Genomic DNA, 26,297 nt, shown 5'->3' on the forward strand with positions numbered 1-26,297 from the left:
TCAGCAAATGGAGGCAGGGAGGATCCCTTCCTCAGCACACAAAATGTTAGGCACATAGGAGAAAACTGACCAGAGAGTTTAATTGTCATATGGGAACAAGTCTCTTTTCTCCTCTGACACCTGTGCTGTCCAGACAAAAAAAATAAGAGGCAGCCTTTTAAAAGACATCCACAGGACATCTTATTTGTGCTGTCCAGACAACCCCCCCCCCCCCGGTTGCCTCTTTTTAAAACATTCTCCAGACATTTTATTTGTGCTATGCAGAATGGACCCATGTCTCCCAAGTCCTAGTCTGACACTCCTGTCATTATATTATACTGTTGAAATCAGTTGTATAGCTTATAGATCAGGGGTCGGCAACCTTTACCACCCAAAGAGCCATTTGGACCCATTTTCCATGGCCCCAAAGATCTACCGAGCCAGAGAGGTAGCTCCACATGGAGCTGCCTCTGGTTCGGCCCCTCCACTCACCTTTCCTTCCAGTGCTGCTCTGGAGGGCTGGAGGGACACGCCCACACTACCCTCCAACCTCCAGGCCATGCGGAGCTGCAGAATAAGGCTGAAAGAGCCGCATGCGGCTCCAGAGCCACGGTTGCAGACCCCTGTTATAGATAGCTGCATTTTACTATTCATCTCCACAAGAATATTTAATAAACCATGATGGATTCCTATTCAGAGTTCATTTGATTTCAGTAGGCTTCATTCTGAACTCAAAAAGCTCAATCTGAAGCAATTAGGCCAGCTAATTTGACAGCTAAATCCTTGGAGGAACAACTAAAAAAAATGCCTGAATTTAAATTACTAGTTAAAGGCAAAAATTTGCTCCCCAAAAGGGTATTGTATCTTGAGCTAAATGGACTATATTAATGAAGCTACTGCAAGCACACTGGCAAACTGCAACATCAAGAAAAACACGAAGCAAGTAGAAAAAAGAGAGGAAAATTAAAGATTTAAAATGCCTCTCCAAGCATACATTTGCACAAGAATCTATTCTCAGTTTGGAGACATTTTAATCATATTTGTTGGGCTCCATAATGAAGAAGGAATGATAAATGTAATGGAGCTGTGAGAGCTTCTCCCTCCTGCAATGAAACACCATCTTAAGGACAGTCCCACTTTGGATAAAGTTGACTATATTATGATAATTATGTTATATAAACTGGGACCAGAACCCACGATTTAGCGATAGTGTACTTGTTTCATATACTCGAGAGTTGAGGAGGTTCCATCTCCAATATTTTCAGCAGGAAGGGTTTTGGACCTTGAATGCAGCGTTAGAATTAGACAGTAAATGGTACTTGTTGGACAGTTGAATGATCTGATTCAGTATAAGGTAGATTTATTTCCTATTCACATGGGAGGGAAAGAGAAAAGGCAGGGAAGGACCTTTCTAATCCTGAATGGAAATGAGATGGGAGCAACCTTTCTAGTTATCTATGATCACCCATTTAACTCTTTGTTTAACTGGAAAATAAGTCTATGTACAATATCACTGCGGGAGAGTATTTGACTTTTTCTAGTAAAGCAAAGGGTTAAAATGAGTGGTCATGGATTCCTAGACTGGCTTTTAGATGAGAATACTCTTACTATGCTGGCTGTTCTCTTGCTCTTGCAGGCCCCAAGGAAATCTTGTCTCTTTCCCTATCTCATTTCATAATAAAATGCTGCAGTTGAACCTGCCAGCACTGGTTAAAAGTCCTAATGACCAGGTGATGCTTGAGTTTATAAGCTAAAGTAGATGTAATAGCTCTCCTAGGCTCTCTAAGGAACGCAATGGCTGACTCCTCACTTCTTGATTACTTATATCATCAACCAATACTACTGTCTCAACCAGCTAATTACTATCTCCAAACACCTATTCAGGGTATCACCTGCATCACCTGCTGTGAAAAGAATTAGCATCGTGTGTGTCACCAACATGTTGATGAATCATTCCTCTCAGTTCTGAATGACTTCTCCCTATGATGGTTGTTGAACAATATAGGTGGCAAGATAAAATTCTGCTGGACATTCTGTCTCATTGTGTGTGGATCAGAGGTTCTGTGTTCACAGGCATACCTGCCTGCAACCTCCCCCCTCCCCCCTGCACCTGCTTTAAGATTACCCATACATATCTCATTTCTAGTCCTACTTCCTCCTGTCTGCCTCTTCAGTCTGGTCCAGACTTCCTTTGTCAGAGATATGTCTGTTCTATTTCATGTCCTATTTCATGTCACCAGAGGACTGCTACATTTTTCCTTGGAGGAATGACTTTCTGTTTTTAGGTGGACACCATGGGATGGTGCTAAAAAAAAGTATAGGTATAGAAAGTAAATCAGCAGAGATTGTCCATGGGATCCCCATCCAACCCATAAGCTGTAAGGCAATTCATATTTCAGTATTTTTCCCAGCTTTCTGTGATTTGGACTGTTAATTGGCCTTTAGCTAGCTTCAGTTTAATCCACAATCCCATACCCTGCTGTCCTTACCATCTGCTGTACCTGTTTATTCTCAGACATCTTCCTACCCACCTGTTTCCTAATATGCAGCACAGTCTTGACTCTGGTTCTAAACTACAGTTAGTCTTCCAACAGGCTTCTCCCATAGAATTACTGCAGAACATTTTCAGAAGAGAAGACTATAGTATCTGTGCACAGCAGCATCAATTTAAGACTCACTTTTTTACATTAAATGCTAACCTTCTGCTGGTTTTCACGAAGTTAGCATTTCACACAGAAGTGAATGTTATTGGATGCTCCACTACACTTCTTTATATCATTGGAATGTCGGCTGGCTCAATATCAAGGTGACACTTTCTTCATAGCCAACTAGTAAAAGCTGTGCTGTCACAGATAAAAGTGCTGTTCCAGATATTTGCTAAATGAGAGAAATCAAACTTTCTGTACAGTGGAAAATATGTCATTCAATCAGGGGCCCCTTCCGCACACGCAAAATAATGCGTTTTCAAACCACTTTCACAACTGTTTGCAAGTGGATTTTGTCATTCCGCACAGCTTCAAAGAGCACTGAAAGCAGTTTGAAAGTGCATTATTCTGCATGTGCGGAATGAGCCAGGGTTACAGGCTGTTTAATGTGTTGAAATCCATGACTGTGTAGCACACTGAGGCTTTTTCCTGGGAGCTGGGAAATACAATGGGAGTAGACTGGTATTGGATATGTTCCTTAAAATATGGATTGGGATGTGTGCAGTGACTGCTGAATGCACAACAAAGCTGTTGTCAGGTTGCATAATCATGTGCCCAGATTGTGTCCAAGAGCTGGCATACTAAACAAACTGAAAGTCTGCTGATATTCTCCAGTGACACCTCTGATGCAGATTTATTGTTCATGTCTTATTAAGAATATCTCACCATGCCAGAAAAGGTTATGGGAACCTACCAGGAGAATTAACCAACCATGTTCCAAGGATGCTGCTTCAAATGTTCCATGGACAGTTGAGTGGAAAGAGGGCTCCAGCTTGAGTGATTTTGGCTCCTTTAAAGTTGCCATGGCTGAATATTGTCCTGTTTGATGTGTGTTTTCTGGGCTATGTGGCTATGGTCTAGTAGATTTCATTCCTAATGTTTTGTCTGCATTGAAGATGCCAGCCGTAGATGCGGTTGAAACATTCGGAGCAAAAACTACCAAACCATGGTCACACAGATCAGGAAACCCACAACAACCAGTTGACTCTGGCCACGCAAATATTTGACAATACATCGAACTGTTAGTCACACAATCTGATCAAAAAGGGCAGAGTTTCACTAATCTGTGCTTAGTTCCTGTTTCAGTCCCGCCAGTTCCACTACTGCAGCTGGAGAAGTGCTGTACCCGAAACAACAGTGTGACCCTAGCCTGGAGGATGCCCCCTTTTAGTCACAACCCAGTGGAGGGTTACATCTTGGAACTTGACGATGGAGATGGTGGCCAGTTTCGAGTGAGACCTGTGTTCCTTGTTCCTTTATTTTTGACATTCATGGACAAATGCCTGAGTAACCTGGGCCTGCTATTGAATGGGAAAGAGATGGAAGTCTTAAGCCAGTTCTGCAAAAGGGCCAGTAACTACAACAGGGACAGAAGGGCCACTTAGTAGAAATGGGCACAGAAGGAGAAGGAGGGATAGCTGAATTAAGCACTGGATCTCTTTTTCCTTTGAGAACTTTTGTAACTAGTATCATTAGGGGAAGACCAAATGGAGTTTTGTTTGGTAGAGCATTTTAACACACTTGGGTGTGTGCTTTAGGGTTGCCAGGTTCCCCTTAGCCACCAGTGGTGGATGAGGCATTAGGGTTGACAGATCCAGGTTGGAAAACTCCTGGAGATTTGGAGATAGAGCCTGGGGAACACCAGGTCTTTAGTGGGTACCATGATTTCTGGGGGTTCCCTAGGTCCCCTCTGGTGGTTGGCATCCCTAGCGTGCTTTCAGTAAAATATGGTAAAGAGATATAAGAAGAATTGAAGACAGTGGGGAAAACAATTTGAATAAAGCATAAGGAGGGGAAAGAACGGAATTGCAGCAGTAAGGTTCCTGATTGCAGAGCAGGAGTTGTCAGTGTTCTTGATTACACATGTAGAACTTATGAACAGTTTATGCACTAATAGGTTCCATTACAAAAGGGTCCAGGCCAGGGTAAAGCCCTCGCCACCACAGCCCTGCTCCCCACTCCTACACATTGCTTCTACATGTGTTAATTGTTTGAAAAGTTAAGATGGGATATGGACATATGCTACTTCTTCCAGTGGGAGAGTTCTTTACTCTTTCCATTTCAATCCTTCCATGATATACTTCAAAGTTTCCAATTAAGGATGTCAGCCCCTAGCTGGAAATCCCTGGAAGCATCAGGGATGGAGACTTCTTAGATGCCACTTCCTGTCTCAGGAATTAACATCAGAATTTCTGGGAATTTTAAAAATCTCAGTGTTTTTAGATATATATTTTGAAATTTCTCGCTTGCCATGACATCACTTCCTGTTCTGGAACAGGAAGTGACTTCCGTGTTCTCCCCTCATTCCCCCTTGTTGTTCTACTGAGTGAGGTTGGGGCGGGGGCAGAGAGTATCACCAGAAAATACTCTGCCCTTATCAGACAAGTGGCAACTCCACTTCAGATAGGTAACTCAGAAATGGCTCCTTTGGGAAAGGAAAGGAAATTATGGATTCTATTCTAATCACATATATATCCTAACTTTCACATAGCTCTGTTGAGAGTAACAACTGCTGGACAATAGGAAATTACTCACAGTTCACACCTGTTCATTGGTTAAAATGAATTCAGTGAATTCTGTTCTTGCCTTTTTTTTTTGTTTAGGAAGTGTATGTTGGTAAGGAGACCCTATGCACTATTGATGGCCTTCATTTCAACAGTACCTACAATGCAAGAGTCAAAGCCTTTAATTCATCTGGAGTGGGCCCTTACAGCAAGACTGTTGTTTTACAGACTTCTGATGGTGAGCAACTTTAAGAATATGAACAGTTCCTTCCACAGGGTTCACTTTAATAGTGTTGTACTGGACTCTTATCTAGCTGTTCTACTGCAGACCAACACAGCTACCCTGTGAAACAACTTTAATCTTATCAGTTAATGTTTCCAACTCATTTAGCAACCCTTCAAAAAAAAAACCCTGGAAACATCTCAGGTCCAAGAAAAATGATGGTGATACTGAAAAAAAATTATATGGCCTCCTTCGGGATTGGTGCCTACAAAACTGTGGTAGGTCCTAAAAGTTTGAATCTGGGGAAAGACCAATAGTAATATGGTGGAAGAACATGCAGAAGGTTCCAGGCTCAATCCATGGCATCTGGATCAGTAGAAGGTGATGTTACCTGAGACCCTGGAGAGCTCTGCTACCACCCACAGTAAACAAGATTGATCTTGATAGGCCAATGACTCGGTTGGAGGCAGTGGGAGGCAGCTTCAAATATATATATGTACATAAGAATTTGATATATTTTTTCTGTTGTTACTGTGATTATATTTAGTAAGATCTCACACTGAGATTCTTGTGCTTTCTGTAGCAGGACTAAGGATGGAATGAGTTCCAAGGAATTTCTCCTCCAGACTCATTTCATGTGCTTTTGGAAAAGATTTGAAATCAATAACATGAAGTAGACCCTCAGGGAGCTGGGCATTGCATTTGAAGTTGCCCATTCTATAATCAATGATACATTCCAGGACTTAATTACATTTTTTCCTCCATGGAAATAATTTCCAAGAAATTTCTTATAAAATATGTATGCTAATTCGTACCTTACTTCCATGTAATTACCCTTGACACCCATATGGGCAACCCAAGAAATTAATTTTGATTAATGTTACTTTGCAGTCATGAATCATGAAGCAGATGTAGTAATCAGATTCTCTCTTCAAATTTATGTTGCTAAACTATATCAAGGAAAATCATCTGTTCCTAGGGACCCTTTCCTGAAAGGCTTATGGGGACTAGTATTCATTTGTAATATTCCTGGTCATTAGTGGAGTAAAATATCCAGTTTGAATTAAAGACAGGTTGGATTTATATCCCCAGTGCAAATAACTTTTAACAAACATCTACTTCTAAGCATAAATCAATTTTGTTATTTATATAACACAACCTGGATTTTGAATCAGAATCATACTACAAATCTAGTGGTTGCAGCCAGAACTAGGTATCACTGCAGACTTGCGGCTCTGCTGAAAACAGCAGGACCACATCTTGTTCCTGATAGTCTAATAAGACAATATGTAAAATTGTTCTACTAGGAATTTCTTTGCCTGCACAAAATGCAGCCAGGGGCATCATCATCTAAGGCACTTCATCTGTATGTTATGGGAAAGAGCAGAGAAGGAGATGTGAAGTTCTCAGTGACAGTCATATGGAGGTATAACATCTAGTTTCAGCCTGAGAGTAGCATTTGTGCTGCCTATCATTATGCTCCAACTACTGAATGTACAGATAACCATTTTACTGTATATTATACCACACATTTTACAATACATTAGTTAGATCCAACAATTCTTTTCCAATAAGCTAGATTCAATGATGCCTTTATGCTATCTGTTCCTCTGCTGGAGAAAGTCACCTGCAGAGAAAAAGACAACAGAAGGGAATCATTCAATCAAGCAGTGGATTGGAGATACTGGATCCAACCCAATGCAAACATTGGTGTAGTGGTGGTGCAGTGGTTAAGAATGGTAGACTCTAATCTGGAGAACTGGTTTGATACTTCACTTGCCAACATAAGTGGCGGACTGTAATTTGGTGAACCAGGTTTGTTTTCCCACTCCTATACATGAAGCCTGCTGGGTGACCTTGGGCTAGTCACAGTTCTCTCAGAACTCTCACAACCCCACCTACCTCACAAGGTGTCTGTTGTGAGAGAGGATGGGTAGGGAAGGAGTTTGTAAGCTGCTTTAAGACTCCTTATAGTTGGAAAATGTGGGACAAGAATTTCTTCTTTTCTTGATCAGGAATAATTTGGTTGCCAGTGTGTTCTCCTAGAATGATTCCTTAGAACTTTGATTGCATGTTGTGACTGTTGAGGTTGGTGGTATTTAAATGTGCTTACATTTGGTTGGATCATGTTCCACATTCTTCATGTGATAGTACAATGATGCTTTAGAGCAGGGGTAGGGAACATGCGGCTCGAGAGCCGCATGCTGCTCTTCTGCCCTTGCACTGTGGCTCCACGAGCCGAGCCGCTGGCCCCATCCTTGCCCGCCCTGCAGGCAGCAGGGGCGGGCGCACCAACTGCTCACAGTCGGCTGGGCCGCACCGTGGGCTTCCCCTCTCGCCCGCCCCGTTGGAGCGGAGCGGGCACTTTCCCGGCGGCCGGCAAGGCCAAGCCGCCGGCTTCATCCTTGCCCGCCCTGCAGGCAGCAGGGCGGGCACATCCATGCACTTCTCAGAATGAACGGAGTAAAAGGTAAAAAAAACACCCTATATATATATATATATATATATATATATATATATATATATATATATATATATATATATATATATATATATATATATATATATATATATATATAGTGTAAACTTTATTTTAAATGTCAAAAATTATTTGCGGCTCCAAGTGTTTTCTTTTTCCATGGAAAATGGGTCCAAATGGCTCTTTGAGTGTTAAAGGTTCCCTACCCCTGCTTTAGAGCAAACCAATCTCTGTTGTTTCATCCTTCTAACTTAACTCTTTCCTTCTCTACAGTGGCCTGGTTTACCTTTGATGCATCTTCAGCCCATAGAGACATAGTTCTGTCAAATGACAACCAGACTGCTACCTGCAGCAGCTATGATGACCGTGTTGTTCTGGGCACAGCTGCTTTCTCAAAGGGAGTCCACTATTGGGAACTGCATGTAGACCGTTATGATAACCATCCAGATCCAGCCTTTGGAGTTGCTAGAATTAATGTTGTCAAGGACATGATGCTAGGAAAGGATGACAAGGCGTGGGCTATGTATGTTGACAACAATCGCAGTTGGTTCATGCACTGCAATTCTCATACCAATAGGTAAGCCTTCAAGAAACTAGTCTGCTTAAGTAAGAATTTTTTTCCTTCTTAAGGCTAGGAGATTTGAGAAAACCTCCATTCCCTTTCAGCACTACAAGATCTCTCCTCACAAATGCTGGTTTCTGTCAACATCCAATGGGTTTGTGCCAAAGCTGTGACAAATGCAGCCTGTGACAACTGAAACTTAAGGGAAGGAGGGTTGGAGAGCTAGTGGTAACTCAGGGAAAGTGGCAGGAGCTGCCTGTTCAAATAGGTAAAGGGGTGTGGGCCATGCTGTGAGTTCTGGGCCTGAGACTCTGCCCTCCTCCCTCTTTGGCTAGTGGAAAGCAGCATGATTGGTTGGGCTGCAAACATTACCATCTATGGGCCCACTCTTTTTCTCCCCTTCTGGGAGAGTTTAACAGGGATTGTTGTGGGCATTGCTGTTATTAGTCGTTCTTAATTGCTGCATTTTAACTTAAATTATTTACAGTCTATTATGTAACTGTTATTTTATGTTGTTCACCGCCCAGAGCCCTTCGGGGGTTGGGCGGTCTATAAGACTGAGAAATAAATAAATAAATAAATAAAATAAACAGCCACTGCCCCCTTCTTGTCCTTGCTCTACTCTCCAGGTGAGTCGGGGGCCACTGCTTACCTCTCCACTGTCTCTCTTCTAGTGACACATGCTCAAGATACCTGAAGTGAATTTGCCTTTAAAAAGAACAAGTGGGAGAAGCCACTTGAGGCAAGTGTGGGGACGTACAGGTTCTCTCACCAAAATGCCTCTTTCCCAAACAGTTTAGATCCTTCCATGTTTTGTGAGAATATAAGAACATAAGAAAGAGCCTGCTGGATCAGACCAGAGCCCATCTAGTCCAGCACTCTGCTAATCGTAGCGGCCCACCAGTTGCCTTTGGGAGCTCACATGCAGGATGTGAAAGCAATGGCCTGCTGCTGCTGCTGCTGCTCCCGAGCACCTGGTCTGCTAAGGCATTTGCAATCTCTGTTAACAGCCATAGTTAGAAAAGGTAACATTAACCTGATTCATTACCCTTAGTCACTAAATACATTAGCTTGCAGCTTCTATTTCCTCATCTGTTTCCCTTTGTCTTTCATGATTATAACCATTATGTTAATCCTTCTTTCAGTTAACCATGTAAATAAAAATTTGCTATTTTGCATGGCCAGGAGGAAAAAAATTGTCCCGTTCCTTTAATAGAAGCATGTGTGGAAATGGGCACCTGAAGCTTATCATGGCGTGGAGGCAGTGGTGGGATCAAAAAATTTTAATAACAGGTTCCGATGGTGGTGGGATTCAGACAGTGGCGCCGCCGCACACACGCACCTCCAGTCCCTATTGGGCAGGGAGGTTGCTTTAGTAACCCCTTCTCGGCGCTCAGAAAAAATTAGTAACCACTTCTAGAGAAGTGGTGAAAACTGGTTGGATCCCACCTCTGAATGGAGGTAGCTAATATCACCCTGTGAGACCTTTTCTCCAGGCTGTTGGCAATCCTGTCTGTATCTGTTTATGGTCTTCTATATAATGCTACAGCACAAATGACATTGTTACCCCATCACAGATAATATGCCTGACATTTTGTCCATCCTATCCTGTTACAATCTCTTAATTCTCCCACTGGGTCCTGAGAAACATCCCATTACTGTAGATATTATATCTATAGTATTGTAGTATTATTTAATACAGGTATTATATATCTAGGCCTGATTGCCTTCACCAAATATAGTAGTGCTAGGAGGCAATACTGGGGTAAACCTTGGCCTCTGTAATCTATTGTTGGCCACCTCATAAAACAGGATGCTGGACTAGGTGGCTCTTCTTATGTTTTTACATTATGTATGTGTATGGATAGATGGATAGATGGATGTATATCTCCTAGTTCCTGATAAAGGTCAGATAAGATACTTGTTGCAGCACCTCCATAATAACATCTTAAAGTATCTTGCCTGTTTATTGTTGGTGCAAATAGCAGCAGGGATGGTGGAGAGGAATGTGATAATACAGACAGAGAAAATGGTGGGTGTCAAATGCCTCCTCCATCAGCACAACTTTTCTGATCCCATTTGTTCTTCTTGCCCCTCATCCTAGCAGTTTTAAACTAAAATAACCCCTCAGAAGATTCCAATCCTGGGTATCCTGTGTTACTGAAAATTTTGCTCTTCATCCATATTTAGTAACTGAAAGTGTTTTGTTTTGCCTTTTTGCTGTAGACTAGTTTGAAATTGATGCAAAAATTATGCCTTGCATGACAGGTTGTAATTCTGCTACAAAGCTCCAGTGACATTAACCGAGTTTAAAGCGCCTGTGGTCAATGCACATATTCAATGGCTTTCTGGCTCAGTGATTTTATATACCATACTACTGGGCTAGCCTAACTGCCCTAAGGAAAAGTGCATTAATGTCAGATTAGTCTTGCACATAGCAGTCCACTGAATCCATAATCATAGTTAGATCCTGTCATTTAAGCAGCTGTTCCTGTCACCTTTACTTAAAAAGGATTAATAATAACAAACATTGATACATCATAAACCATTTGCAAAATTTCTGAGTTCCCATTTCATATAAATTTCTATTTTGTACATGCCATGTTCTGTGTTTGCCTTAAACGGAATAAAATATTTTCAACCTCCAATTAAATCACAGAAGTGTTATATAACATTCAGTTGGAACAACTATATTTTAGAAGAGGGGCAAGGGGGACTTCCATTGGTGTTGCAGTAATTGGGTGAAGAGCAGCTTGAACCCTCTTAAAAAATAGGTCAGTCGTGTCTTGAAATACAGTTACCCAACAGTACCCCAGACCTTCAGAATGCACAGTATCTCCCTGAAGGAATTAGAAATTGGTGCAGTGGAACGAATTGAAAACTTCTTTCCTACAGTGCCTGATTCCCAAACCATACTCTTATCACAACAGTTGCTTTTACACCTTTTAAAACTGTGGAAGACTTGACCATATCTTTTACCATACCTAGTAGTTTGGTCTTGAGGTATTGGATAAATGTTGTCAGTCAAGAATAGACAAAACTGGGAGAGCTGAACCAATGCTCCAAGTGAGTCCCTAATTCAAATATCATAAATAAGCCAAAAATTGTTTGCTAGACGAATGAGCTTGAGATCCTCTGACTAACATGCTCCTTTCCTCCTCTACCTTTCTCCTCGCATATGTGGAACCATAATTTAACAATTCTTCTTAGAAGAGGTTTTGGATCTAACTCTGTTTTGAGGGCTGGATCTGTTGCGTTAACAAATTGAAGTTGGTGTCCTTTCAAGGAATAAATCTTGGTTTAGAATCCCAGTTTGTGTTCCTATAAATTGGAATTTTTAAGGCACTCAAATTGTGATTTATCTGTTTATTAAAACATTTGTATCCCACCTTTACTCTTGGTTCAAGGCAGCTTGTCAAAATCAACTACCATTAGATCAGAAGATTTCTCAACTGAGCATGTAGTCTGGAGGGGCAGCATAGAAATCTCAAATACAAATAATGAATTATGAATCCACATTCAAAGTGTAGAAGACTTAGAGACCCATTCAGATTATGAACAAAAGTTTGTTTGTGAAGTTGAAGAATACTTCAGTGCTTATATTGTGTTATGGATTAATTTGCTAAATTCTCAACTGAATATAATTCAAATTTGAAATAGTGGAATTTACTGCAAAATACACACACACACACACACACACACACAGTAGCAGCCTTTTCACACTTTCTGGAGAGAACACCATAATAAACAAGGCAAATTAAAATACTGAACAAAGCACAATATGCAGTTCTCTCAGGTCTGAATGACATCATACTGGGGGTTTACTTGCTTAACAACATTTCTAACATCAGTTCTACAGGACCTGTAAGGTGGAATTGTTCTGCCAGGCCCTCCCTTTCCCCTCCCCCTGAGATGACTACTAAAGATAGTAGGTGGGGAATATTGCTTTGATTAACCTCAAATTTAATGTTGCCAAGGTATTATTAGAATTTTATGGTAATTTTATGGGTTTTATTATGATATTATTTATCATATAAATTCTTTGCTGTAAGCTGCTTTAAGTTTGCTTGGGGAAGGGTGGCCTAGAAGACAGACAAACAAACATCTGGTTGCCCATACAAAGCCAGTATTCAGAAACCCAAGCCCAAACATTATGCAAAAGTTGATATTCAGCAATGAAATTCAAGATGATTGAAAGCTGAGCATTTGAATGCCATAGTTTCCGATTTAGAAAATTTGCTACAAAACAACTCTTTTCTACAAAAGGATGACAATAAATTTGCATATGATCTGCCATTTCCTGGGCCTTCTTTGTAGTAGTATGCTCTGCCGGGTTGCGGGGGGTGGTGGTGGTGGTTCTAATGCCTACTTAGAAGAACTACATAGGCACTAGAACCCCCCACACAGCATTCTACCACAAAGAAGGCCCAGGAAATGGCTGATTAATATCCAAATTTACTGTCATCCTTTTGTGAAAAAAAGTATAAATGTCTGGCATGCACAAATGTGTCTTTCATCTCTGCCAAATAATGCTGATGGGACTTTGCAGTACAGCTCTTGCACTTTCATACAAGAATGAAAATGTACCATGTAGGACCTTAAGATAATTCACTTCAATGTTATTGTCTCTTTGATTCTTAGGACAGAAGGGGGTGTTTCGAAAGGTGCAACTGTAGGTGTTCTTCTGGATCTTAACAAACACACCCTGACCTTTTTCATAAATGGGAAGCAGCAAGGACCTTCAGCATTTGAAAACGTGGAGGGAGTCTTCATGCCTGCATTAAGCCTAAACCGAAATGTTCAGGTAAAATTATTTTCTAATAGATCTTCTTGTAGTAAACAAGTTACAGTCAGAGAAGACCAGACAATACATTCCAATTTTCTTTCTGTAGTCAAAGGAAATGCTTCTTCACACAACGCATAATTATAGCTGAATTGGTTTTAAAGGGGGATTAGACAAATTAATGGCACGTATATTTATCAGTGGTTATTAGTCACAATTGCTGAATGAAGCTTCCATATTCAGAGGCAGTACACCAATGAATACTAGCTAGTGGGGGAAAATAATTAAGGGTGCTTTTGATTTTATGTTTGGCTTGTGGGCTACCTGGACAGGCTGCTGTAAGAAGCAGAATCCTGGGCTTGATGGTCCTTTGGTCTGAACAAGCGTGGACATTCTTATATTCTGATGACAACCCCAGGGGAGAGGACATATTCAATGGCAGAACACCTGCTTTGCATACAGGTGTCCCTAGGTTCAGTCCCTGGAATTTCTAGCTAAAAAAGGTTAAACTAGACCATCCCATCCTCATTGGATTATACTCTATTTAAGGCACCATGATTGATTATTATATGTTGTTATTTTTCTTGTATTTATTAGAAACTATGTTGGAAACAGCCCCAAGGCTGTCTATGTGGAGGGGTAGTGGCAGTCTAATAACCAAACACACACACAAACAAACAAACAGATAAATAAATATTAGGCTTCATGAGAGACCTCCATCTGAGACCTGGGAGAGATGCTGTTGGTCAAAATATGTACAGTACTGCCCTTGATGGGTCAGTGGCCTGATTCAGCATAAAATGCGCATGTTAGACTTGAGGCTGAAGAGGGTCCCTGCCCCCAAGGATGTAGGTAAGGGGGGGGGGGTTCCCCAGGTTCAACCAACCCCCCATTACATTTCCAAAGATCTGTCCCGTTTGTGGTTTTTTGTATTTTTGGTGTTTTTTTTCCAGTTTTTGGTCTGTAGGGGGCGCAGCTTTTAGGCACCAAAACTTCAGGGATTTTTTTGTAGACTCTCCTGATGATACCACCCAGGTTTGGTGAGGTTTGGTCCAGGGGGACTAAAGCTATGGACTCCCACAGGGGGTGCCCCCTCCCCCATTGTTTCCAATGGGAGTTAATAGGAGATGGGGGCTACACATTTGAGGGTCCATAACTTTGGACCCCCTGAACCAAACTTCACCAAACCTGGGTGGTATCATCAGGAGAGCCTCCTAAAGATACCCTGAAATTTAGGTGCTGCTAGCTTAACAATTTCACCCCTGACATCAGGCACCCCCAAAATTTCCCAAGATTCTCCTCTTAAATCTACCCCCTTCGGCATGGGTTTAAAGGGAGAATCTGAGGTCCCCAGTTTAAACATTGAAAGTGATGCTGTTTCATGGTGGGGGATAATCCACCCCAAAACAGCATCATTTTCAATGTTGTTTTAACTGGGGACCCCAGATTCTCCCTTTAAGGTGGATTTATAAGGAGAATCTGGGCTCCCTAATTTAAACACCATTTAAAGTGATGCTGTTTGGGGGTGGATTCCAGCATCACAGTGGCCACCCAAAACTCAGATTTTGCACCGGGCTCCATTATCCCTAGCTACGCCTCTGCCCGGACAGGAGGGCAGAAAGGACTGCTGGCTGCCAGCTGGAAGTCCAGCTGGAGGGGGCAGGTGGGGCAGGGGAGTCTGCCGTCCCTGGCCTCAGAGAGCTTCTTTTATAAGCACTGAGGCTGGGGTGAGGCTTGGGGAGGCATGGCCACACCCGCAGGCATGGGTGGGGTGTGACCACGCCCCCAAACCCACTCCATTAAAAATCTATACTTACGTCACTGCCTGCCTCCTTGCCATCAATACCTTTACTTGAGTAATAGATTGTACAGTTCCTTGTCTGACACTGGCCAGATTCTTCTGTTGTTTCCATTATGGAAACAGGATTGTCCTCCTAGATAAGACTGTGGAGCTTTTCCTTTGAGGGCTTACATGGAAGACTGCACAGCTCTTTCAGTCTGTGAAGCTTTCCAGGTATCTCCTTTTAGGATTCCTCTGGAAATGTCAGACTTCCAAGTCTGGGAAACAGCCTAGATAATGTCAGTTTTTCACCTGTTCTTGGGACAAAACATTCTACTTTGAAAGGGTGACAAGATATTTGAAAACTAAAATGGATAACAATCCAGTTTAACCTCACTCCAGACTAACAGATCTCAGGTGTACTTGGAAGGCAACAGTAAGGCTCCAAACAAGTTTTTCAGCATGAGATATGTTGGGGAAATTGCTTCCCTGTTTGGAAAAATTAGCAGAGTAAATAAGAGACCAAGAGACTTTTGCTGTGATTATAAAAGGAAGAAACTTTACTTAACTAAATCAGGGTAGGGATACATGGAGTTTAAAAACAATAAATCCTCACTATTCTGGTACAAACTTAGTTACAGGACTTAGGCCCATGTGAGACCACATGCGGCCTAGGCATTCACCCCTTAAGGTGAAACCATGTTACAGGTACAAAAGAAAACTTCGTCTGCGGGCATGCTCTGTGGCCGTGTGCTCACTCTGAGTGAGACAAAGAAGATCAATTAACTTTATACAGGTGATGTCGGATTAACTGCCCAATGACTAATCAATGAACTGGTTGCAAGACACTGACCTCACTAGCTAATTAACATACACACAGTTAACCCCTTCTTGTCAGGATTGTGACAGACACTTGCAATTCCTAACAAGATAAAATGTTTTCTTTAACAGTAAGTGTAAGTTCTAGTCTTGCTTCTGAAGCGACTGAAAAAATCCTTCCACTTTAACAAATGCTATAAAGTTTATGGGCTGGCTGAGGATTCCCTGTTTTGATTCTACATTCTACATCATTTTTCCCTCTTGCAGGTGACTCTCCACACAGGACTTGAGATACCTCAGACTGTAAGACCTCCAAAGTTGCCAAGCAATTGAGCTCCTGCTGCCTAAGTCTGAGCTGGATTTTGTAATATTTCTAAATAGATTTTGGACATAAATTGGTTTTATTTAAAGCATCCTTAATTTAGGTTAAAATCAAAATTGATTATTAGATTTAGGATACTCGTTGATTTCTTTCTACATGCCTTTAAATTTTTACATGGTTTCAAGAGTGCTTACATCACTGAACTTCCTGTGCATTTCGGCTGTCAGAGTACAAAATTAGACCATAAAAGTACTTTTCTTTAAAAAAAACCAACCAATCCCCCAAATCTTTTTCAGTTTTCCTGTGTGGCAAAAACCAGAGGAAGTTAGCTGTACATGAGATCTATTGACTACAGTTTAACCTTCTCTGGATTAAGCCAAATGTGGTTACACATTACTCCAGTGTGGTCTTTGTGATGAACTACTGTGGATGATCACATTCCACAAATTTATGGGCTGGTGAAACAGCATATAGAGGATTCTGCCCTTAAGCTGCAGACCTGGCTCTGTCCTAAGGTAGGATACCTGCCATTTGGACTAAGTGACCTGTCGGTCCCCTCTGTTTTCCTACCATGGGCATGGTAGAACAAAAAACAGAAATGGGCATGACCCTATTGAGGGCTGTCAGTAGCATAACTCTCACTGGTTCCACTGTGAAAAGCTCTAGTTTTAAAAAGTAATATATACTGTAGTCATCAAACTATTATTAATGGATAGTTCTAGGGGTTGTGGGATTGATTACAAATACCCTAATCCCAAATGTGTGTACCTGTATATCTGTTTGCAACATGCGAATAAGGTTCATACAATGGTGCTATAACTTCATGGCTTTTCAAGGGAGCTAAATTAGTGGCTGATATGCCATTTTAAAGCAAATAATTAGCAGGTACAGCAGATCTCTGAATGTCACCAAAGGTCAACTCACTGTAGGGAAGCCTTGGATATATGGAATAACTGAAGCATAAATCTCAAATGTAATGAATAATAATGTATCCCAGACCTCTTTTCATGATTCTGTGTTCTCTCATTTCCCCCATTTTCTTGCTTCTTAGCTTTCTTGTCATGGTGCCAACCCACCCTCCAACCTCTCATTCCAGTTTGACAAAGTGGCTAATTATGATGCATGTCGTATTCATGAATAGTCTGATGGTTTGTGCTGATGTGAAGTGCCTCCTTCTTCCTAGAAAAGAACTTTGTGGTACTAACACACTTTCAACAAGGAATTCACTTACCCACAACTAAACTGAGAAGTAGAACACTGATGAGCCATTCTATCCAGAATTTGCTGAAAATTGTAAATAGTGTTTCCCAGGAGGAGACACTTTTCAGGAGATACCCCCTAAAGGAGTACACCTGTAAGCAAGTGCTTAACATTTAAGGATGTGTGCTGTACCAGTGGTCCAATAATATTATTCACAGGATTAATGTTAAGGTGCACTGAATTGCTTTGATGGATGGCTCTTCAGCCCTGCTGGGTTATTTTATGGCTTTCCGAGCCTCCAATCAGTACCATCCTAAACAATAATAAGAATACATTCTGATCAGCAACAATTAAAAGTTGATGTCTTGTGTAGCAAAAAAAAAAGTGTTTCAAGCTGGAATGAGGGTGGGAAATATCATCAACAATGTGGCAAAATGAACATATTAGTTAAATCAGGATTGCTGCATTTCGAGAACTATGCTTGTGGCCTGCTCTGAGCACATGAGGAAAAGGTATTCATACCCTTAACTTTAAGGGTGTGAATAAACTTTGGTGTCAAGAAATTCTTCTTAGAATTAATGTAGTACCTTGTACCATCAATTACTTATCTAACTTCATCATACCTTCCTTCTTAGCATTTTTTTCCTATTTATTCACATGCTTTTGAGATATGCCAGACTTTGGAAACACACATGTATATGCATATATGTAGCCTGTCAGATGAAAGTTAAAACATGGGTGGAAGTTTGCATGATGTGTCTGATGCTGTGCTGGACTATTTCAGGCTTCATGTGAAGGAGACTGAATGCTTGGATGCTCCCTACTGGAAATACTCTTTAAAAAGCTGGCATGTCAGCTAAAAGCTAGCCTAGAATCTTATACCTGATAGCATTCAAATATTCAGTCCTGTACCTGCAGCCCAGTAACAGATGCATTACACAGGGCTTCTGCTGTATGTCTATGTGTATGTATGCGTGTGTGCCCAGGAACTTTACAAATAACAAACTCAGTTTTCTGTCTTGCATGGCATCTTACTTATAGATACAGAATGTTATCTTGGTTTGACTTTGGGATAGTTCAGATAGAAAATGCTGGGAGACTTTTTTACTTGCAAGAATCATATTACATCTGCATTGTTAAAAATATGCAATTTCTGAGCATCAAAGATAATGGAAGATGCCATAGGCTGAGATTTGTTAGCTCTTGGCCCAAATATTGTATTGTTCATAGAAATTGAAGTGCAATGGCAACTTCTGCTTGGGTAGCATACTATCCGAATCAGCCTTTCAGAATCATGGCAACCAGGCATGTCAATTTATATATCCATTTGCTGTCCAGCAAAGCTCATACTGCATGACAGGCATTCTCCTCTCCAGTCATCTGTCTTGGTCATTATTCTTGGTCTGAACATGCTCATAATCACATGTTCAGCTGCATGGAAATCTGTGGCACACAATTGCATACATCTGTTTGGAGACAGAAGCACATGTGATTGCAATGCTAATATCGCCAAAAGGATTCAATGGCTTGTATAGTACAGCTTGATTTCTGTTTTTGGAAGGGGGGATTTCTATTGATTTCCCCTGCCACTATGTGTCTTATTCTGTCCCTAGAAGCACAGTTTTAGAAGGCTTAGTGGGAAGGTCCCACTCAATGAGATCTTCTCTCCATGAAGATTTGGTTGGATACAAACCAGTGGTTGGACTTCACACAAGGATTTTAATTACGGAAAGACACGTCACAAGAATTGGTTGACTGAACCACTTCATGTAGAACTTAAATTTACATATGGAAAAAGTGCCATTTTAACAAAGAGTTTGGGGAAAGAAATTTTAAAAGTGCAGCATAGGGATACCCAATAGTGAAGAAATGGGAGGAAACATAACTGATTAAGAATATGCAACACCTGCCACCACCTTCTGTTCCAGTCCCTGCTTTCTCCTCTACCACCTCCATTCACATAAGAGGTATACAGAAGCTGCTTCTTTTTCTACATAGACTCACGAAGAGAGAATAGCAGGGATGCAATTAAATATTCCCCTTGTTAAGTATGCAAGCAAAGGTGCTTTCTTGTATCACTTAGCTATTTTTATTAGAGTAATTTCATTTGAAAATGTTCATATAACTGTTTTGCATTGAAAGCAGCAAAGGACAGTGTTCTGTTTCTTTCCTTTCTTGTTTGATAATTTTGTCCCATTTTGTTTTGTCTTTAAATCCTGTGGGGTTTTCTACAAGCCTACCTCACTTAGCATGTTATAGACTTGGCTCACTGTGAATTTGCCTTCTACTAATTCAGAACATGTAGCGATAATTTTGGCCTTGGGAGTTCTTCGTAAGAGGGGTTAGTGATATGGTCGTGATTTCCAGACAGTGGACCAAGTTATGCCCTTCTAAGTCCATCAACTTCAGTGGACTTGGGAGGGTGTAACACTGCTTAGGACAGCACAGTGAGAGTGTTTCACTTGTACTTGAGGTGTACAGTAGCAAGTTTGAGTTCACTGGCGAATGTGATTGTCACATTCAAACTGTGCATATTTATTTAAAAATACCAGACAGTGTTTAATTAAAGATACCTTAACACCAGCAAGTGTTTAATTGCGAAAGGGAGGACAGCAATATAGTTGGTTGAAGATTTCGTAAAAAAAGCTTCTGTTTCAGATGATCCCCTGGCAACATAGATCATTGCTATCTGATTACAAAGGAATTTTGAAACTTCTTTTGTATCATGCTATGCTCTTTGTGTTTTTCATGTTTTTCTTGCTGTATTTTGCTTTTAGAGTTCTGTGTGCTAGTGCTTGCACTAGGACTAGTCAATTAATGAGGAAGATACATGTTTAGAAACAAAAGCAAGGGACCATGAATTCCTTGGAGTTGTGGAGAAACTTTTAAATGGTCCCCTAATATTAATTTTAAGAAACAGTATGCTGGGCACCATCATGTGATTTTTCACTAAATCCAACAGCCCCTTAACACACATTATACAAAAGAGGATTTGTCACAGAGCATGCACCCAACAGGCAGCCACAGCCAACTCATATAACCTCTCCTTTTTATTTACAATGTTTATATCCTACCTGTCCAATCAGTACAGCTGTAGAGTACGTACTTCTCATGCCGAAGGTTCCAGGTTCAATCCCTGACATCTCCTGTTAAAGAACCTCAGATGTTAGGAAGGATTCTAGAAAACTACTGCCAGGCAGAATAGACACTACTGAGCTAGAGGGACCAGTTAGTGTCACTGTAAGGAATTTTATATGTTCATTTTTACCTGTATGACACTCAGGTTTTCTGCCATATTTTTTAAATATTTAGGTACATGCTTTAAACAACAATAGATGTACAGTAAAACACAATGTATGAATAGGTCCAAGTGCTAACAAAAGAAGTTAGGAATATTATATTTGAACACGATTATCTTTAGGTATAATTTCCCCCCAGTTTTTCTTTCATATCTATACAATTGGGGTCACACGAGTGTTGTCAGACAGTTGCATTCTATACCTTAATGGGAAAGGTACCAAAAAGCATTTGTCCCCTGAAGGCACATGGAGAAGTGTGGAATTTTTGTTCATTAATCACAAGATGGTGATCAGTGCCCTTGATAGCTGATTGACATAAATACATGTTCAGTCTATGCAGAAAATACAAGAAGTCTTTGTAGATTAACAGAAGGCATAAAAATTATCGTGTGACTCAGCTGTTTGCCTGAAATAATGAGGTGTCAGGAACAGAACAGCTCAAAAGCCATATAGCAGTGAGGCACAGAGTATGGCTTTTTGTGCCAGATGCTCACCCTTTGGTATCACCCAAGCTACAAACCGAAAGAATAAATGCAGTCGGTGCCTTATCCTGGGAGGGGACCCCAATGAGGATTCCATTTCCCAGCCTCAGTGGGCAAGCTGATATATGACGTTGGGACAGAATTGCGTCCCTTAAGCTTCATTGTACACTGCTTTATATCCAGACAGCTGGAGGAGCACAAATCATGCCAGGTGTAAATTTATTTGCAAGTAGTAGTACCAATCTGTGGATCATTTTTCACTCTATGTTTTTTTGCTCCTTATTGCTCATATGTAGGAACAGGGAAAAACTGAGACACAAGAAAATATTATAGTCAATCAAATAAAATCAAACCAAACTGCTAACGTGGCCATAAAACATGACGGAGAATAAGCACTGGATCAGAGAGATTTTTTTAGTCATGATGGAGAGAGGTTTAAATGAGTAGATTGCCATCCTCACAGAATGACGGTAGCTAAGCATCTTTGGGCTGGGTCATGGTGATCAGGCTGCTTGAGCATCCTTTCCACATTCTCAGGTGTGTCTATGAAGCGCATACCTGTACATACTTAGAGTCAGTATCACCCAAGAAAGTTGGAGAAAGACTACTGAACTGCAGTTAAACAACCCAAGTCCTTTAGTCTAAGCCCCGCAGGCTGTTTCCCCTAGATCTTGTGTTGGATACAGGCCCTGCCTGCTTTTGATCTCATTCCCTATTATATTTTGGGAAAAACGTGTTGGGAAAAGGGCAAAAGACATGCAGCCTTATGATACTGGGACCTTCAAGTGTGTTTGAGAAGATCGTAAGATTGCCAACTTTTGATCTGAAATATTGTAGCCATTAGGTGGGTCTGAGCAGGGATAGAGCCCAGAAGTACAGCAGGTTTATCACCAAACTTTGGGAATCCAAATCAAAAACAACGAACAGTTTTGATTGTTTTCTTCTCTGGTGTTTGGGTAACCCAATTGTATGGTATTACAATTATGCACCTTCATCTACTTGTTTCCCTTACTTGATTTTTTTTTACCAGTGTAATGAAGTTTTAATTTTAGAAATGGCCCTTAAAATGCTCTCCACTATTTTTGTATTGTAACCTCTGAGGATCAAAGAATATCCATCAGAATCACGTGCCTCCTCCAGACATTTCTTGCATAAACTTTTGAGAACTGAAATGGAACTGAATTCAGCTTTCCACAGAATGAGGTGCAGTACTGCCAAGCTCCTCCTGTAGACAAATCAGGCCAAGAAACATGAAGAGTGTCTCTGAAAACAAATAGCTGGGTGGCAGAATTGGATTAGGAACTGTAGCTTGCTACTCTGGATGTCCTGTAGATCCAGTGACAAACAGAACCTTCCCAGGGACAATGCTTTCCTGTGGGGTTTCTCTTGTTACGGAACTTCCATAGATCACTTTCAAATTAAGCAGTATGGGGCTCTGCTTAATTCCATCTGCCACACTGTAGATTTCGAAAGAATTCAGTAGTAAAGAGGCAAAGAGGTTTTTGAAGGTTTAGGCTACTTCCTTACCAACCCTCCAACTATTTCAATGGTAAAGTCACATCCTTAGATTTCCTGTTACCACTGAGGTGTGAGAGGGGAAGGATATGTTTTGGAAAATTTTAAGACATCATTCATTTACAGCATGCTGTTTTGCAGTATAGAAAACTATCCTTTATCATTCTTCCTTTTAATTCCTTAACAAAGTTGCCCCACATTATTTTTGGTGCAGCCAAGCGGGGAAAACAATACAGATGTATGACAGGCCGTGGGACTATGCAGTTGCTCAGTGGCTTCTTTTCTTTTGATTAAAAACAAAACCTAAGCCTAAAATGATTTGTTGATGTAATTCTATCTGACAGTCTGTCATTCATTCTGATTTATTTGTGGGTGGGGGGGTGGGAGGGATTGGTTTTCTTTTGGGGAAAGAATAATTTTAATGGAAACATGACAGTGGGTTTTGCATGCGAATTGGATTTTCCAAATTTAGAAAATACAGGCAAAGGATGTGTCAGTTACCACTGTGTAATGCAAATAATATATAGACGAGGGCTACAATCCAACAGTGAGGTATGCTTGAAGTCACTGATCCCAGTGGTTCTAATCATACCAAGCTCTGCATCAGATTGTGCTTCAGTTTTTAAAAAGTGAAATGAGATATATCAGTTTAAGAGGAGAAGTATTAATATGTAATGTAATGTATGATGTATACATACCAATCCATCTTCGTGTAAATAATGCATTGTAATGTACTGCTGTAGTTGGTTATTGGTCTGTGGTCAGGTTCCATTGTAGTGTTGTAGATTTTTAAAAATGTGTTTCAGCAAAAAAAAAAGAGCACTTGGTTTCCAAATTTCTTAGACGTTAGAACAAGAGGAAATGTGCTGTTTTGACTTTCATCCTCCTCTTTTAAATATGGATAATGATTCTGAAAACAGTTGAGACTCAGCAGCCTATTGGAATGCAAGGCCCTGTCACTTGCTTGCTCTTGCAGTTTAGGGTATTGCAGACACATAAAACCACAGCTCTTCTTCACCTGCAACACTCAAACCGGGTTTGTGCATTTATCAGACAGGCAATCCTCTGTGCGGTGGACACATAATTTAGCATTAACACCTGCCACCCTGAGGCATAAACGGGCATGACTTTCACTCTTCTTTTTTAAAAGTTTTAAGGCAGAGGTCTCCACATGGAGCAAAGGAATGATGCAAGGCACAATTTCCTTTTAGCATGCAGAGGGGATCACTTGGGGAGACTGAAACATGCAGGTGGGGCAGAGCTGTGGTGTAGCCTTACTGTGGCCTTTACTACATGTCAAGTAGCCCTCAGTGGGAAACAGAGGAAGTATGATGAATGTAGTAATGCAGTCTTTTTGTAATTTCAGTGAGTCTTTCCAAAGTTTAAGTACCAACTCCAACAAATAACAGAAGAGGTGGGAGGTGAAAGGACAGCTCATTATTGCTCACATTTAACCTATTTTATTTTTAAAAGGCAGTTGCCTATTTTTATTGACAATATTTATTTGATAATAAAAAAAGAACAGGAAATTCAAGCTCAAATTTGTTACAATGCAATAAATGTATTCAGGCTTCTTCAAGCCAGAAATCCATGCAAAACTCCAGAGAGCATATAACCAAGGGTTCTGCATTCTCACACAATATGGACAGATCGAGACAGGTTTTATCTAAAAGGATTTACTTTGGGGCTGGATTAGCCTGTGTACACACAGTTTTTATCCTAACAGAACAATCCCAAATTGGGAGGAGGTGGTCGCTAAGGTTCTCATTAATTTCACATGATCAAAACCCTGTTGAGAAGGAGGGCAACAGTCAGGTGGGAAAGAGTCACATGATTGGCCATATCCATCTTCCAGGATGGCCCAATTGTGTGGACAGTTTTCATTCCCATACCATATACTTCTCATGCAGAGCTTCTCCATATAATTAGCATCATCCATATGGTAACTAAATTTCAAAATTTGCACTCTGCTATGGAGCACTACCCTGAAAAAAACCTTTTCAGTGGACCCAGTAGAGGAATTATATAGTCAAATCAGTGTACTATAGAGTAGTACAGATTGTGACCAAATTGTTCAAGCAAAGGAGTCTACAACTTTCCAATACACAGGACACCTTTTAAAATCTGAAGTTTAGAAAATACCTGCTATTAAATATCTTGCTATTTGTATGTATTTATACAATGACTTCCATGTGCCTATTTCAGTGTAGTCAAGGAGAGTCTGTGACATACATATCAAGGGAAGTGTTCTAAAATAAGTTTCTGCATATGGCACCCATAATCCTCTGATCCAGCCTTATTTACCAAGTAGCATTTCACATTAACTGGAAGAAATTACAGTGAATAACTACTTCTACCAACTGAACAGAGGACCATTTTCTGAGGAAACATTTTCAGATGCTTTTAGAGCAATTATAAAATTGTCTTCCAGTGGAAATGTGTTACCTAGGGACTGCAGTCTTTTGTTGCATCTTAACATTTTCACATGGAGGTGGTCAGCTGGCTTTTAAATAACATCCAATCTGGTGTTGACCATGACATCATAAATCACCATGAGCAGACCAAGCTTCAAAATGAAAGTCCTTCCTCCATGGAAGGCTTCAAGCACCTTTTTTGAAAAAGAAAAAACAACAACCTGCAACACATTATGAATGATTTTATGACTGTACTAACTCTTTAAGAGTATCCGGTCTTAGCCTCAGAAACAGGCTCATGCACTTATTACATTTTAAACAGAAATCCCAGACTTGTACCTCTCTCTCCCTTTGACCACCCAGTCTTTTCCAGGAAAGAACAGGTATGTACATGTGATCAGGAAGATAGCACGTCCAAATAAAGCCAGGTTCATTCCTTGAGAAGAAGGGATGTGTGTTAAGTGATATTTATACTGGTTGCGATTACTCCCTAAAAAGTAATGCAGGAACATGACTGTTTCCTTAGCTTTGCCAACAGCTGAAAGATAAACTTTTGCATTTAAGGATAGTGGGGATGAGGTCACTGGGCATGGATTCTCTGACAGGGAAGGAAAGCCAGTGGAATTTTTTACCGCCATGCAGCTACTAAAGACAGAGGAACCCTTTAGGGTGTTGCAGGAATTGATTATCCTGCATCGTATAAATGCTGTCAATAAAAATACCAAGCTGTTAAAAACAGTGAATGGAAGCACAGCCAGGAGACACAGTATGATGAAAATGTTATAGAATTTAATGCATGAAGTAGAACTGCTGTTTTTTCTCGAGTTATTATAAAAAGCATGAAAGACAATAATTGTTGGCAAAAAAACCCTTGGAAAGATATTCACAGGTTATGTTCATGTCTGATTATGTAAGAGAAAAATATTATTTTCTCAGTTTTCCTTCCTTAATCATGACACTTTAGGATTTCCCCCCTCATGTATCATCATTTGTATCCTTATGTCTGGTGGAATGTACATCTCTTTGTCACCAGATCAAGCAGGGATGGAAAAAAATGAACTTTTTCTAATTTTCTACCTGTAGCAAAGTTTGTATTTTTTGAATTGGAATCAAAATGTTTTTGTCTTATTGTCTCCAAGTCAAACTTTTGTGTATTCCCCTTTTGGAAAACATAAAGTCTGAGTTTATGATGTTTTGCAGATTTTAAATAAATTCTTACTACACTGCCAAC

General features: G+C 40.5%; 1 protein-coding gene across 12 annotated transcripts in view; it reads left to right on the top strand.

Annotated features, from left to right (window-relative positions):
- Positions 1-26,297, top strand: part of TRIM67 (tripartite motif containing 67) — a 74,002-nt gene extending 47,705 nt beyond the window's left edge. For 4 of the 12 annotated variants that reach the window (XM_048486540.1, XM_048486550.1, XM_048486568.1 and 1 more), the window contains 5 exons: positions 3,771-3,916; positions 5,288-5,426; positions 8,164-8,467; positions 13,094-13,256; positions 16,102-26,297. In XM_048486540.1, coding sequence (XP_048342497.1) covers positions 3,771-3,916; positions 5,288-5,426; positions 8,164-8,467; positions 13,094-13,256; positions 16,102-16,167 — 818 coding nt within the window. In that variant the 3' untranslated portion in view covers positions 16,168-26,297. Of the gene's footprint in view, positions 1-3,758; positions 3,917-5,287; positions 5,427-6,803; positions 6,814-7,470; positions 7,485-8,163; positions 8,468-13,093; positions 13,257-16,101 lie in introns of all 12 variants that reach the window. The other 8 variants (XM_048486615.1, XM_048486558.1, XM_048486591.1 and 5 more) reach the window with 5 other exon arrangements.

The sequence above is a fragment of the Sphaerodactylus townsendi genome, linkage group LG01 (assembly GCF_021028975.2).
Source record: "Sphaerodactylus townsendi isolate TG3544 linkage group LG01, MPM_Stown_v2.3, whole genome shotgun sequence".
In the NCBI taxonomy this organism is placed as follows: Eukaryota; Metazoa; Chordata; class Lepidosauria; order Squamata; family Sphaerodactylidae; genus Sphaerodactylus; species Sphaerodactylus townsendi.